This window comes from Thamnophis sirtalis, unplaced genomic scaffold (genome assembly GCF_051295495.1).
Source record: "Thamnophis sirtalis isolate CommonGarterSnake01/CBP01778 unplaced genomic scaffold, rThaSir2_p1.2 scaffold_2, whole genome shotgun sequence".
Taxonomy (NCBI): domain Eukaryota; kingdom Metazoa; phylum Chordata; class Lepidosauria; order Squamata; family Natricidae; genus Thamnophis; species Thamnophis sirtalis.
Genome location: NW_028261382.1, coordinates 138,985,615 through 139,001,449, shown reverse-complemented (window position 1 = coordinate 139,001,449; position 15,835 = coordinate 138,985,615). Strand labels below are relative to the sequence as shown.

The 15,835-nt window shown below is 36.7% G+C and overlaps 1 protein-coding gene across 2 annotated transcripts; it reads right to left on the bottom strand.

Moving 5' to 3' along the window:
• Positions 1-5,518: 5,518 nt before the first annotated feature.
• On the bottom strand, positions 5,519-14,635 carry PENK (proenkephalin). 2 transcript variants are annotated; one of them, XM_014076192.2, is made up of 4 exons: positions 14,478-14,635; positions 14,236-14,359; positions 12,941-13,081; positions 5,519-6,482 (listed from the first exon to the last, which is right to left on the bottom strand). In XM_014076192.2, the coding sequence occupies exons 3-4, from the start codon at positions 13,076-13,078 to the stop codon at positions 5,817-5,819; spliced, it is 804 nt and encodes a 267-aa protein (XP_013931667.2). In that variant the 5' UTR covers positions 13,079-13,081; positions 14,236-14,359; positions 14,478-14,635; the 3' UTR covers positions 5,519-5,816. The 2 variants fall into 2 exon arrangements, with proteins under 2 accessions (XP_013931667.2, XP_013931668.2); XM_014076193.2 differs by having other exon boundaries at positions 14,236-14,355.
• Positions 14,636-15,835: the final 1,200 nt, after the last annotated feature.

Genomic DNA, 15,835 nt, shown 5'->3' with positions numbered 1-15,835 from the left:
GCATCCTCACTTATTGCATCACAGCATGGCACAGTTTGACAGCCACGGATAGAAAGAACATTGCAGAGGGCAGTGAACACAGCACAGAACATTGTGGGCTGTCTCCTGATACCACTAAATGAGATTGCTAGGGCTTGCGGCCTTAGAAGAGTAAGGAAAATACTCAGGGACAACTCACACCCTGGACGGCACTTCTTTACCCTCCTACCATCGGGAAGGAGATATAGAAGCATAGCCAGCCCCACAAACAGGCTGAATAACAGTTTCTATCTGTGGGCTGTCAAGACTCCTGAACGCGAAATAACATCATAACGAAGTATGATGGACTTGCAGGGCAGGCACATGTTCACACTGATGCAATAGGACAGGGTATTTATTAATATGATTTATTGGGTTAGGGATTTTCTTTTCTGTGGGTGTGTGTGCATGAGAGAGCTCAACCAATCTCCTTGTACATATGTTGTACACTGACGAATAATTCAATTCAGTATTAAATATGTCAGAGAAGATAGATGTTGGGTGGGTTGGGCTTGGAGTAGATTCTGCTAGAGTGAAAGGGGACTGGATGGGTTGTGGAGTAGAGGAAGTAGCTGCTAAATAACAGAATAACAATTAAAAGAGATATTGGAGATCTTTTGCATGAACAAGGAAATATGGCAGTATTATTAAAGATGTTACTGAATACATACGTTTCCAGATTTTGTCATGCTACCCATTTTAGATTTTTTTAACCTACGTTGTCTATTTCAGCATGCTCAAATGGAAATATATGTATTATAAAGAAGATAGAAAAAGTAATGAAGAAATATATGAAAAAGCTACATTTTAAAGCCCTCTGATAACATTCCACAAATTAAATAAGGGCATTGAATTGTGAAAATAATAATAATCAGGAAGTATTTAGAGTTCCACTAAAAGTGGTGGCTTGTATTCAAGATTATATACAAGATTGCCTTTAAAATAAATATCTTTAATACATTGCACTACATAGAACAAATATTGCAAGAAATTAATTCTATATGACAAAAGCTAGAGCCCAAATTCTACCACTGCCTTCACCTTTTATAATTTCTAATTCTTTGGTGCTCTCTCAGCTTGATTGTTTTCTTGAAGATGTTTCATTGCCAAACTAGATAACATCATCAATGCTAGAAGGGAATGGGCTTTTCTGTCTTTATATATACTGGTAGCTTGATCTGTCAGTGGAGGTTCATGGTGGTTCCTTGATTAGGCTGTTGTATTATTTTACTGTGATTTGTTACTTAATTTGGGAGATGTTTTCTATTATCTGATGTATACAGAATGTAATAATGGGCTAATTATGGAAGTTAACTTAAATGCCAACTACAATTTTTAAATAATTTGCATTTATGTATTCATAATATAATCTATTAACTTCATTTTATATTTTATTAAGGCACAAAGCTTGAAATAACTGAATGGAGTTAATTTTAGGAACTGGAACTGCTTTGTATTCTTATACATAGGCTGATAACATTGATTTGATGCCTGTTCTTCCAGTCCAAATGTGGTAGTGCGGTCAGGTGAGTTGCAATTAATTCCACATTCTGTCAGTCACCTCTGCCAAGTCACTTACATAATTCATGTTGTAAAATTGCACCTTATACTTTTGCAACTGCTTATATTTTGGAAGATTTAACACCTTAAGATATTGTGGAAAAACTTAAGCAGCTTTTCCCATTCCACGTTTTTCTGTTGTCAATTTCATTTTTTTTTAGTACTACTGTGCCTACATGAGAAATAACATCAAATCCATAAATGGTTTAAGGAAAAGATTGGGCTTAAGGATAAGCCAATCTAAATTAAGCACCCACATAATTTTAATTAAACTGCATCAGTTGTGCATGTGAAGCAAAATATGCATTTATTTCCTGTGAAGTAATAGGATGAAGAGGGAGATGCTGACATGTGGAGCCAAGTTTCATATGTATTTCTTTTTCCAGGCAGTATAAAAAGACTCAAGAAAAAGAATTGGCCGAGGAGACTAGACTGTCCTAGGTTGAGGAACTGAGGCAGATCCAGGAGGGACACAAGCCAACTTCCATTGAGAAAGTATTTTTATTATAAAAAGGAAGGTACATTTTTTTTTTGCTTTTAATCAAACAAAGTTGTGATTTCTTAGTACAGTAATTCTATATTCAATTCATAAAAATCCTTATGTCCTATACCAGTGATGGCTAACCTTTTTGTCATCTTGTGTTGAAAGCTTGTGTGCGCAACAGCCTGCACCCACGGCCATAATGCAATGTGTGCAGAACCCCCCCCCCCATCTCATTTTGGGCCTAGTAGGCATCCCTGTAGCCTCCTGGGACAAAAATGGGAGATGGGGTGGGGTGCTGCATATTGCATTATTGATGCACCCTCCGCGCATGCATGGCAGAGACCTGAAAATCAGCTGGCTGGCAGGACGTGTGTGCCCATACGTGGTGGAGCTGAGCTCATGTGCCCACAGAGAGGGTTCTGTATGCCACAGTCCTATGTAGAGTTCTACACTGTTCACGTTCATAATTTGTATAGTCCTTATACAAAATAGCCCCTACTATAGTTTTTATATGCTATTTATAGTTGCTGTCAAGCCAGCCTCCCCCAGCAACCAAGAAAGAAACCACTTAACTCCATTTCGCAGAATTAAGAGTACTTTTACTGGTTATGAAAAGATAGCAGCTAAGCAAAGCAAGATCTAAGGCAAAAGAAATCATGACCCAAGTCCCTTCCCCTGGTAACCCCATCCCACAGTCCAATCTGCAAATCCCTTAGGTGTCATGTGAGTTCCATCTTCAAAGAGCATCATCAGGTTGGTATGCAGGACAGTTGGTCTTGGCCACCCCAATCACTATCTCCAGCATGCACAGTAGATGGTGAGAACAAAACTCCCTTTTTACAATCTCTCCTGTACTTAAAACTTCCCTTCCCAAATGCCAGCCCCTCCCCCTCCCCGTTTCAATAGCAGCCGAAAGCAAATAGCGAAACAGAGGCTGACAGTTACTGACTTTATTTTTTATACATATTCCCAATTACTTACTTTTCTAATTCTAGCTTATAAAATTTTGCTACATTAACTGTATTTTGTCTCTCTTGTCTTTTTTGGAATGGGTCTTTATTATAGCCCCCTGCTGGCAGTTACTAAGGGATTAACTGGTTTTGGCTATTCTCCCAACTGTAGAATAGAGATAAACTAATTATTTCCCCACAACTGAACTTCTGTTTTCTCTAACTCTGCGCTGCCACTGGGGTCTACATAAGGTTTTGCTGGTGCTGCTAATCCAAGTGTTCCACCCTAGTGTTTGGTCTAATGGTTAAGGTATCAGGCCACAAAGCAAGAGGCTGGAGTTCAGGTCCAGCCTTGATTATGAAAACCAGCTGGGTGACCTTGGGTCAGTCCTTCTCTCTCAACCCATGTCATCTCACAGGGTTGTTGTTGTGGGGAAAATAGGAGAGGACGGTATGTTGGGTATGTTTGCCAACTTGAATAATTTGTAAAAACAATAGAGGGGATATAAATAAATAACAGATAACCTGTGGGGTTGCTGCTACCTATGCTTCACTCACCCATGACCTCAGTGGTCCCGGCTCTGCTAGCATGACTCTTGGCTTCTCCTTCACTACTGAAAAATCGTTGGCTTCTTCAGTCAGGGTGCTATATATTGTTTACTTAGTGCCATAGAACTGTGTGCCAAGTCCCCTTCTCGTTCCTTGCAGAAGACATTCTCATCTCCGAAACAGATGCTGGGAGACTATGATGGGGAAAACTTTTGCTGCTTCCTCCCGCTTACTTAGTATGGGTTTTGCTCGGTCTTGTAGATTTATAGTCTAACATGTACATGTCCCTGATTACTTACAAAACTAAATTGTCCAGGCTGCTTTTCTTGTTAAACATTCTTGTTCTTTAAAAAAATATCATTGATCCATGTGTAAGAAGGGGATTCTAAGTACTATGCAGAGTAAATGACTGAGTGATAATTGAAGCATCCAGAACAGGAATGGCAGCATTAGAGAATAGTAGTAATAGTGTACAAGAAACCAGTATGGCAGCATTTAACAGTATTAGGCAGTGAGTGGTGGTGCAGTAACAATACAAATGTCAATGGATTACTACACGTTTAGAAATAGCATGCATTCAGTGGCATGAAACAAAATGGAGGGCACAAAGTTTTCAATGTGTAAAGGAATTGACCAAGGTACTAGCAAGCCTGGTCAGTAGGATTTTTTTCAAGATCAAGTCACAAACCTCTACTCTCAAGCAACTCTATTTGCAGCCTACACTGACAATAGAAATCAACAGAAGAGTGCCAAGAATAGAGAATGTAACTGTAGGTTAAAATATATAATAAATTATAGAATAAAATAAAAGATAATCCAAAGGATTGATCATAGACTTTTCACGATGGGTAAATTGATACAAATTAGGATATGCAGAAATAAATAGAAAACAATAATTTACCACAGTAAAGAAATCAGACTTCAGACTACTTACATACCCCAAGTCAAATTAGCACACATCATTACTTTTTATAATAAAATCAACTTTCGTTGCAAGGGATAGATAATCTGTATATAAACTAGTCTGTGCTACTGCTGAATCTACACCACTTCACGTGAAGAACTGGTTCCTTTCCTTTCTCAGCTGACTTCTTTAAAGTAAGGATGGGAGTGTTTTTAGTGCCTTGACCATTGTCTCACAAGAATTATGTGTAGAAGCAAAGAACAAATGGGATACCTAGTGTAGTGTTAATCCTAGACAACTCACAGCATCATTTTTATGCTTGATACAGACAGCATGTACCATTTAAAACCTTCATTTGTATCTTCTCAATACAGAATGATGAAGATTTTTTCTCCAAAGTTTAGATGAAGTGGGCCAAAAGTCCTTTTGATATAGTGCATGATATATAAAATTGTTTAGCTCTCTCCCAATATGTTCAACAAAGTACACTTTATTAAATGTCTTTCTGTAAAGATAATAAGCTGTAGAAAATGTGGCAGGCCTGAAGTCCCAAAGATGGCTTTCAGGTCTGACATAAGCATTTTCTTAAATATGCCATACCTAGGTTAGAAGAGAAGAATGCTGCAGTTTTGCATTTCAGGATATATAATTCTTCTATTCCTAGTTGCAATGCAACCAGGGGTGGGATTTAGCCAGTTTGGACCGGTTCCGACGAAATGGATGCTAATTTTGCATCTGGTTGCAACAAGGACTGGCTGGCTCCGCCCTCCATCCCTACCCTCCACAGAGTCTCCACATGGCCCATTCATCATGCCGTGTAGGTACAGGGCCCGCGTAGAGGGTCTGGGAGGGCAAAAAGGGCCTTCCTGAAGTTCTGGAAGTCTGGAAACAGGACTGTTTCTGGTTTCTGGAGGGCCTCTGGACCCCAGGGAAGGCTGTTTTTGCTCTCCCAGAGGCTTGGAGAAGCCTCTGGAGGGTAAAAAATGAACATTCCAGAAGTCCGGAAATGGTCCTGTTCATAAATTTAGTGACCACAAAAATTGCTTCAGGATATTTTATGCAGTTAAAATGAATAATTTATTATATATACAGTTAAACAATTACATTCTTTAAAGAAATGGATATGGTAATTAAAATACAGTAGATTTAGCATGAAGGTACAACTAGACAAATTAGACTAAAACAGAAATTATTTTTAACTTAAAAGAGCACAAAACCTGAAATAAAACACAATAAGTTGCATTATTTACCAGGACAGTAAAAAACTGTACAGTACAAGCAACACATTACAATAAATTATGGTCAATGAGGCAGTCTTTGATTTGGGATCAAAAGAACAAAATAAGGAAAGCTAAAATCTCATAAATCCACCATATCTCTTTTCCATCTCTGGAGCCTCTTTGGAATAATTTTCTCCATCATCATCTGAAGGAAGAAGCGTATCAGCAAACCGCTTGAGAAATCCACCATATCTTTTCTGGTAGTCCAACCACCATTCTGGCCTTCCCACTCGTCTCATAAATCCACCATATCTCTTTTGTAACTCTTTGGCATCACCTTCCAGCTCAGGACTGCGCTTTATGCTTCTCATGAAACCACCATATCTCTTGAGGATCTCACTATCACTATCACTCAAGTCCTGATAGCGTCCTACTTCAGCATTTTCCTCTGTTGCAAGAAGCTCCTTCAGAAGATCAGACGAATTAGCTAAACCATCATCATCTGAATCTTTCTTCATAAACCCTCCGTATCTTTTAGCAAGAATTTCTCCAACATTGGGTTCCTCCTCTGGTTCTACATGATAGAGCTCATCCATCTTTTTCATAAAGCCACCATACCTTTTCATGAAGCCACCATATTTTTTGGCTAGCAAATGGCTTTCATCTTCTTTTGGACTGTCCATTGGGATGCTGCTGCTTTCTTGGGGAATGCCCAGTTTAGTAATCTGAAGAAGTTCCTTGCAGGTTTCCCAGGCTTTGGCAGAAGGCAATTTTCCTTCACATTCTAGTGTACATGCCTGAAAAATAGTTTGATTTATAAAGTTATTTAGAGGTAGAAATAACATTTGAAATATTGTCTTATGTTTCAGAATTTTAAATTCTGAATATGGCCAATTATGCTATCTTTCTGAACTGATGATCTAAGTAATTTGATCAAAGTTGATCAACTTCTAAGCATAGGAATAAAAAAGATGGAATTAAAAAGATGTACTCAAAATAGTAATCTGGCAATAGTGATAAAGATTTTGCATGATTTGAGAAATACAGGATTGCTGTGTTTATGGATAGAAGAAAGTACTCTTGAAAAAATAATGTCTCAGAAGTTCTATACATGACTATCAATCCTTATACACCAATACCTTCACGACTTACTACAAACATATCTTCAGAACAATGTACATGTGAAGAGATTTTGCTGCCTTAGCACATATCCATATAGTGTGAAAGCGAATATAGTCAGATTGCCCCTGTCTTCCCAATTGCTGAAAAATAAAAATTCTGTAAAAAATATTTGGGGATAACTAAAAGTAGAAGAAAGTAGATGAAACCAAGAGCAGTGGCAGAAAAGTGACTGAAACCATGATCAGATTATATAAGTATGATGCAAATAAATATATATCTATTGTACACAACTGTTTTCAAAGGAGATTATTATAATAATAATTATATAAAGGAGATTATTATAATAATTTTTTGAAATAAGTATTTTGCATGTTGTATCAATAAAACCGCTACAAAATCACTTCATAAAAAATAACTTAGATTAGCTAAATTGTTAAGAATAATGCAGAATAATTTTATTAGAATTAATCTCCAAAGCCTTCCTAAGTAAACCTTTACTAAGTTTACTAACAACTTTAAAGTGTAAATAATGAATATATGGTCTTTCTTCTTTATGTTCATGGAGACCCTAGGTGATTTTCCACTTAAGGGAGGAAATAACAGAGTATTTTTCATCAAATGCATATTGCATTTCATTTTCCCAGCCTTTGAAAAAATACACAGAACTTCAGGATAGAAAAGAATAATGACCATTATTTCCTGCCCCTTTTCTATAGCATGAAAAGGACTACACTAAATTATGCTTAGATCCCTTGAAATCAACAAGGCATGTCAGTGTTTATTAATTAAAATTACACTGTTTTAATGAGTCTATGACTAAACACAAATCTGTCTAAACAGTGTTATGATTTGAGCAGTTGATGCCAATAAGACATGTTCATTTTTAAACGAAGGGTTATGCTTAAAATGATCTAGTTGGATCAGTAAACTGATTCCAGAATTATTTCACTGCATAGTTCGTAGAAACACTAAGGTTCAGACCAGAGGTGGTATTCAGCCAGTTTTGAGTAGTTCAGAGAACCAGCAAATATGCTGGCTCTGCCCCTGCTGCCTCCCAGCGGATCTTCTTTTGTTCCCCTGAATAGGAGAACGGAACTGGAAAGCAGGTTAATAGGGAAGGGGAAGGAATGAGGATTTTGCAGTAACCTTCCCCTGCCATGCCCACAAAGACCACTGGTATGATCTCTGGATTTAGTTTTTAGGATTATATGCATGTTGACACATATTTAGTAGATAGTTGCATGTTCAATTATTGATTGTTCTGATGGCACCCAAAGTAAAGCTCTCATGCAAGGTTTTGCGGCTATCCAAACAGATTACTGGTGTTGCCTAAGCTAACTACCTTTGTTTTGTATTGCACAATTAGGTTAAAGAGAAGTATGCCAGCAATGTTGCATAAGTAGTTTAGTATTTACATAATTCTTATTTGAGCAACAATCTGTAAATCTCTCATCACGTATTGTATTTGAATACTTTGAATCACATATAAACTATAAATCCCCTGTTTGTCCTTCATTTAAGAGATTGAAAACAATTTTGAATAAAGACAACATATACAAATACACATAGCTATGGTCTCTCCATTTAAATAATTATATATGTCCATGAAGTTTAAGGACATAAACTGATAAAAGCAAAGCAAAACGAAAAGCATGTATTAGTTGGCAGTTCAGCTAGCTTTAAAACTAGTAAGGTTTTCTCCAGATATTCTATATTGTCCTTGGGATTGGGTCTTACCAAAAATTTTGTTATTGTGTGTTATTCTCAGAAACAGAAACAGGGATGGTATCAATTTTGGTATATGGAATCCTGTATAATTAAAAATTCTACTCAAATGCTGCTTTCAAGGAAATTGGTTTAAGAAACCTCAGAATTATTTCAGACTTATAAATAGATAAATAGATAGATAGATAGGTAGATAGGGAGGCAGGCAACAAAAAGACAGACAGACTAATATGCATACATGCATACAAATAAAATACTTTAAAACGATTTTGCTGGCTTGATTCAATGAGTAGTTGTTGAGTTATATGAAAGATGATTTCAAGCACAGGTTGAAGAAAGAAATGCATTTTATAATTTATATTCTATTAGTTACTATCCTAAATAAAGATTAAATTGTATAAAAACTGTACAAATAATATTAAACATTTTGGACCACGAGAATTCATTTGGAGTAACCAAGTGGAACAAAGATAAATACATATACTGAACCAACTCCTAATTTCTTCACTTTCAGTGATCGAGCACCCACAATTTCTGGAGGCAAGTTATTCCACTAATCAATTGTTCTCACTGTCAGGAAATTTCTCCTTAGTTCTAACTTGGATCTTTATTTAAGGATCTTCCACATATTACTTCTTGTCCTTCTCTCAGGTTCTTTGGAGAATAGGTTGACTCCTGTTTTCTGTGAGAGCCCTTAGGTACTGGAAAACTGCTATCATATCACCAGTAGTCCTTCTCTTCTTTGACTAGACATACCGAGTTCTCAAGTGTTCATCATATGGATCAGACTCCAGACCCCTTTATTGCTCTTCTCTGTACTTTTATAGGGTCTCTTTTTTGTATTGTAGGGACTATGATAACTTTTTTCCCCAAAAATTGGTCCATTCTTGGTCATGTCATTAAGATCTGCAAAATGTAATACTAAAATGATGGTCATTTAGACTAATCATTTACATTCATAGCTTTCAGAAAGCAATTTTTGGTTTTATTAGGTCTCTGACATTCATTGCCTTCTTCCGTATGTCAATCTAACTAAAATAATTTAGTTTTTCAAAAGTAGAATAATTGTTTTGAATTCATCATGACTGGAAGCAAATAAGTTCTTGCAAGATGAAATATATAATTTCCTTCCTAGACTGACTTTTTCTCCAATTTCTGATTACTAAAAGGATGTTAGGAACTTCAGAAACTAGAATAAAGGAGTAATTCATGCTATTGAAGTTGGTCATTAGCTTTCTTTATAATAAATGCTTCTTGTTCAAACTGAGCTATTGTTTTATTTAAACATTTGTTTCTTTTGCTTTTGTTTTTCATGCTTGGAATTGCACTAGGTTGATTTACCAGTTATGACTGCAGTTATGACTTCTACCATTTTACTTCTTACAGCTCAGTTTTGATGAATTTATATTCATAAGGGATCTTTCGAGAACCCATAGGGAATCATGACTTTCCTCTGAAGCAAGAAAATCATGCATACTTGGATATGAATATTTGGCTATAAATTATACTCAGTATACTTCAATAAAATCGTGATGCAATTATCATCAGCATAAATCTGTATGTGAACATTATTATACAGAAACATTTGAAAATTTCTTGGTTTTTGAAGTCTAACAGAACAGAACATTTAGCTCTTGCTTCTTTTTTTTTTTTGCTCCCGCTAGTGTTAAATCTCATATCCAAAACATTTTTAACCTTTACAGGCGGATTCAATTAGTATATCGTATTGTGATTATCAACCATTGATTGATAACCCTAACTTAATAGATTTGATGGGGAAAAAAGAATGAAACAGCAGAATTAAGTGAATGTAATAGATTAGCGTTAAAGAACAGCCAAAAACATTTTAGAAAGCTAAAAGGAACAAGAGCCAAATATATAATTATTGAATTTATGCGATCTTCAGTATATGATTTTATTTTATGACAAATCTTTCATTCTTTATGGGAATAATACCTATTTTTGGGGTTTTTTTTTACTTCTGCTATTCTAAACTAAGAAGGAAAACCAAACAAGATAGTTATGGAAAGGACTTGTTATTCAGAATGTGATTAAACAAAAGGAAAAATAAATGGCTAGCTTGCTCAAATTTAAACAAGATATTTATGAACTAAGAAATCAAATGATTAATTTCAGTTTATTTTGCTTTCTCATCTGATGTAAACTTATGCTCAGATGTATGTCCATCTTTACTGATTGGGAAGTCTATGTAGACCTATTCACCAGATTCTATTCAATTATGCTGGAGTATAACTCCCATTTTTAGCCAATACAACCATTTCTGAAGTTCTTCAAAACTTTACTGTAACGAAGCCTTTGGTGGCCATAGTTCTATCTTGTACTATCTTTCTCTATCTTCAGAGGGCTGTTATTCATTTTTCACATTGAAGGTCTGATAAAGGAAGATGTGCTTAATCATTTGGCTCTGCTGTTTACTTTTCTTTTGCCTCCATTTTCTTTATAATAATTAATAACTGATTTTATGGTTAATATTATATTTTAAATGAATATATTTATTGGAATAATAATGAAACTAATGATGCTAATTATTTAACAGATATGATTGAATCCAAGCTCAAACTCTTTCTCTTGCTTTTCATGTGCATGCTGAAGAATGAGTGTAAAACTTGAAAAACAATACTTTTTTTCTCAAAAATATATTTTGGAAAAAGGTCTGGGAGCTTATTAAAATGTAGTGTCAGATGCTGCTTTGCTTTTGTGTCGAAAGGGCATTGGCAGCTAAGAATATAGGCAGACACATGTTTTTCTCTATGACAATCTTATTAGTTTCAATTGTCTTACTTAATTATTAACCAAGGAGATTATATAAAAGAATGCACATTCTCTTATGGACCTGATAAGATTTTGAAAACAAATTCACAGAAGAAGAAATAGAAAGACAGAGGAAGGAGGGGAAAGAAAAGACCTATATTAATATATTGTGTTTTTGAAATTTATATTGTTTTGGATCAGATTAGACCCCAAAAGGTAAAATGCAAATCAGGTCATGACCGATTTTTAGGCTTGACAGACGAGAACAAATAAATATAGGAGTATCTTTTTTAAAAAATTGCTTCAAAGAAGAGAAGAACATTATTTGAACAATAAAAGCTCAATTTCCTCTGCATATCAGTGTAGCTACGTACTTATAAAAAAGTAAGAAAGCAGACACTAATTGGATAAAACCTGTCCTATGGCACATATACATACAATCAAGAATACCCAGATAAAAACTGGATGTCCAAAAGTAGAAAAAGTATTCTATACTTCCCCAAATTTAAATAGAAATTTCAGTCTTTCGTGGATCATATTATTCTCACTTAAGAGTTCATGTGAGACATAATTGATCCAGCTTGATAAAACGAGATGATTGACAGTGTCTTCATCAAACTGATTAAAAGGAGGGGCTACAGAAACCAATAATGGCAATAATTATGGCATCATTATAGTAATATAAGATTAGGGAGACAATAATAAACCATATCTTAGGCATTGTTGTTTGTACTAATTCTAAAACTCATAGCTTCCATTAAGTCTGCAACATCATGAACTGAACTATGGGAAAGGCATTCCATCCCTTTTGTCCTATTTGCTATTCCATCCATTCTTTAGAGGTTACAGCAAGAGCAAGCATTTTCCAATACAGTGCTTTAAAGACTTAGTGAACTCAGTGATCTGGCTGTGATGAAGTATAGGAATATAGCCAATGAATTTAATGCATATTCAGTATTAGTCAATGAAGTATATATAACTTGAATATTTAATGTATAATAATATTAAGACTGAGATACACTTTGTGTTGTGTTTTAAGGCAATGGGCCAGAACTGGGAGACCATGTGTTCCAGTTTTAGGTAGGTGCCAAGATGGGTCAGTCCTGCCAGTCACTCTCCCTGACCCTGAGGAAGAAAACAGTGGCAAACTACTTAGGAAAAAAAAAGAAACACGGGCAAGAAAAATGCAGGGACTTGTTCAGGCTAATGCCAAAAGTCAAAATTAACTTGAAAATAAAAAAATAAAATAAAATAATAACATAAAACAAAAAAGCACATCAATTTTCAAGCAATAATTTACTAATGAATGAAGTTATAACATTTAAACACATTGGGGAGAAAAATCAAATAAATAATGCTTTATGTCCTATTGTAATTTTGTTGATGAAGAACATCTTGGCGTAATACTTCTATCTGTAGTTGACATATATTGATTCAATGCACTGTGTGAAAATATACATGGACAATAAACCATAAAGTAAATTCTTTTAGTGATAATTCAAATCCATCGTTGACTGGCTAATCTAAGTTAGTGATCTATTTAATTTTGAGTTTGTAATCTACTTGTGCAACTCTGAAGTATCAAGCTAAGCTGGGAGAAAGAATCTCAAGATAACAGTGAGTAAATTCTGCTTACCAAGGGGTTGATATCAGCATGATATGTCAATTGATGGGCACAGGATGCACAATCTTTTGTACATTCTGCCTGAATGGTAAGGATAAGGTATGCATTAAGAGCCAAAAGCAAGAAATAACACCTCAGAAGCAGTGTCATGGTCTGCAAAAAGAAGAAGAATTAAACTCAGTCACAGTATTTTCTTTTTTTATACCAGCAATAGATCGCATTAAGAAATACATAAGGAAAAAGAATCTAAGGTGTTTTTAGTTGAATTACGCCAGCAATAATGTCTACCACGAATGAAGGTGAATATACATGTCCCAGGATAATGTTGCAGGATCCAATTTGGGTCAGTCACCGGGACCAGACATTTAGACTTCCAAGCTTTTGGATACGTGCTGGAGCCTATCCTCCGGGAAAGAGCGGAGGTGGCGCAGTGGTTAAATGCAGCACTGCAGGCTACTTCAGCTGACTGCAGTTCTGCAGTTCGGCTGTTCAAATCTCACCGGCTCAGGGTTGACTCAGCCTTCCATCCTTCCGAGGTGGGTAAAATGAGGACCTGGATTGTTGTTGGGGGCAATATGCTGACTCTGTAAACCACTTAGAGAGGGCTGAAAGCCCTATGAAGCGGTATATAAGTCTAACTGCTATTGCTATTGCTAACTTCTCTCTCACAGAGTGTGTGCTTTGGACTATTCTGTGTGCTGTACTTATAAGGTGGCTGTCAACACCTAAAACCCCAATCAGTATCTAAAAAGCCACACACAATAGCGGCCATATAACCACACATAGAATAGTCCAAAGGACACACTATGAGAGAGAAGTTCCCGGAGGATGGGCTTCAACACCAAAGCTCAGAAGACCTCTGATCCTGCTGGCCAACCTAGGCTGGATCCAATGAAAACATACAATTAGAATCCATTCTTTGAAATCGAATGTAATTTTTTCCCCTTTATCAGATCCCAAATAGCAACAGTCCTTTTTATAAATGTTGACTTTTATACAAAGTTTCCGTATAACTTTGGAAAAAAAGAGGGGGAAAATATCTTAGTAACAAAGTAAGTAAACCATAAAATACTTAACATTCTTTCACGGGATTATTTAACCTTGAACAATGAACAGTTCCAGATGCTGTAATAGAACCAGCGACGAACGAATTTCATCCCGTTCGCCGCGTAATCTGATTCCTTTTGCATCTCCGCCGGCAAAAAGCCACGGGAGGTGCGCGAGTGAAATCCAGGCTAAGAAAAAACTGGATAAGGCTAGAGCTGTAGCTCAACTGTCCCCTCCTTCCCCCCCACGTCCAGACTTACATTTCTCCTCTGCTCCGCAATATACGGTGCGCTTCTTAAAGTGAGCGGCGAAGTCTCTCGATCAGAACCTCTCGGCGAAGATCCCACGGAAGAACTACGCGGGGGCTTTTCTCCAAGATGCTAACTAACGAAGATGCAGAACAAAGAAGGGAAAGAAAGAAATGAATAACGGATGAGGAGAGAGGAAAGGAGTGGCAGATGGGGGAAGAACGGTCCACTGCAATAATACAAATCAATCTTACCGAAGAGAAGCGACGGCGGCGCTGGTGGGATGACTTCCTTTGCTTCCAAGAAAGGTTCTCTCTTCTGGGCTTCGGAACTCTTCAGGAAAATCAGGAGCAAAGAAGTGGGGAAGGCGACTTTATAATTAGTCAAAAAAGGAGACGCGGGCAACATTCTCCCAATCGCCTACTGCCCTCCGTGTGACGCAAGAGACGACAGCCAGTAGGAGTGAAGCATCTGGTATGGGGGGGGGGAGAGTGGGGAGAGACGCATCAGCGTGCCTAGGGGCAAAGCAAGACTCACGATTCTGTTGTTCCCTTGAGTGAGTGGGTGGATGTGGTAGTCATCCCCCACCTTTTCAGGATGATATTTCACTCCAGGATAGCTTTTCCCCACCATCCCAAGTGGGGCCTTCCATGTTGACCTTTGGGTCCAATCAACTTTGGCTACAGGGGTTTTTCAAAAGTTCTCCTTTTCTGCTGGAGGGTTCTGATCCAGACCCCCATCCCAGGGAAAGCTGGAGTGGGGTTTAGTTCTTTCTGACAGAAGCTTGTCAGAAAGAAACTTGCGGCATCCAGAAATTTGCCAGAAATATTTTGTCTTGATTTGGGTCCTAAATTGCATTGTGAGTAGAATCTGCAGTGTTTCAGTTCTTCCCTAGCTGGAGGAAGCATTAGGAGAGCACTAGGTAGGGGAAACCTAGTCTATATCATTTATTCCTAATCTTTCTCCTCACTTGTTTTTCAGAGGCTCTAGGAGATGTTACTTAGGATTTTGTTGTTTGTGTTGTCCAAAGTTTAAAGGTCTGTTGCTCATAATGAAATCCAATTTTAAGTACACACTATGGGTTTGGCTGCCTGAATGTACTTTGATTGCTATGTAGAGATCCATCAGGAAAACAATTTACTGCACAAATGTGGTAGTAAACAATTAACACTATGTTAGGAAGCGCAGCTTTAGGTAACACGCAACTGTTACATAATTTTTTTGAAAAAATGGTATCCACGCAGTAAATCCCCATAGGAAAATTCGGGTCTTTTCCCGTGTAAGATTCTTGCATTCTTAAAAATCTTACACGAGAAAAGACCCGGATACAACAAGACCAGCATACCTACACAATGTGTGTGTTTGTGTGTGTGTGTGTGTGTGTGTGTGTGTGTGTGTGAACATTAGACAGACACACACGTGTGTGTCTGTATTTGTGTGTGTGTGTGTGTGTGTCTGTCTAATGTCTTAGAAACAAAACTTTTTAACATACAATTTTTGTGATGTTAGATGATTTTTAATCATTTTGATTTTTAATGCACTTCTAGATATCTTCAAAACAATTATCTTTAAAAAATGATAAACATTTCCTGTATATAAAGTATTGGCTGAC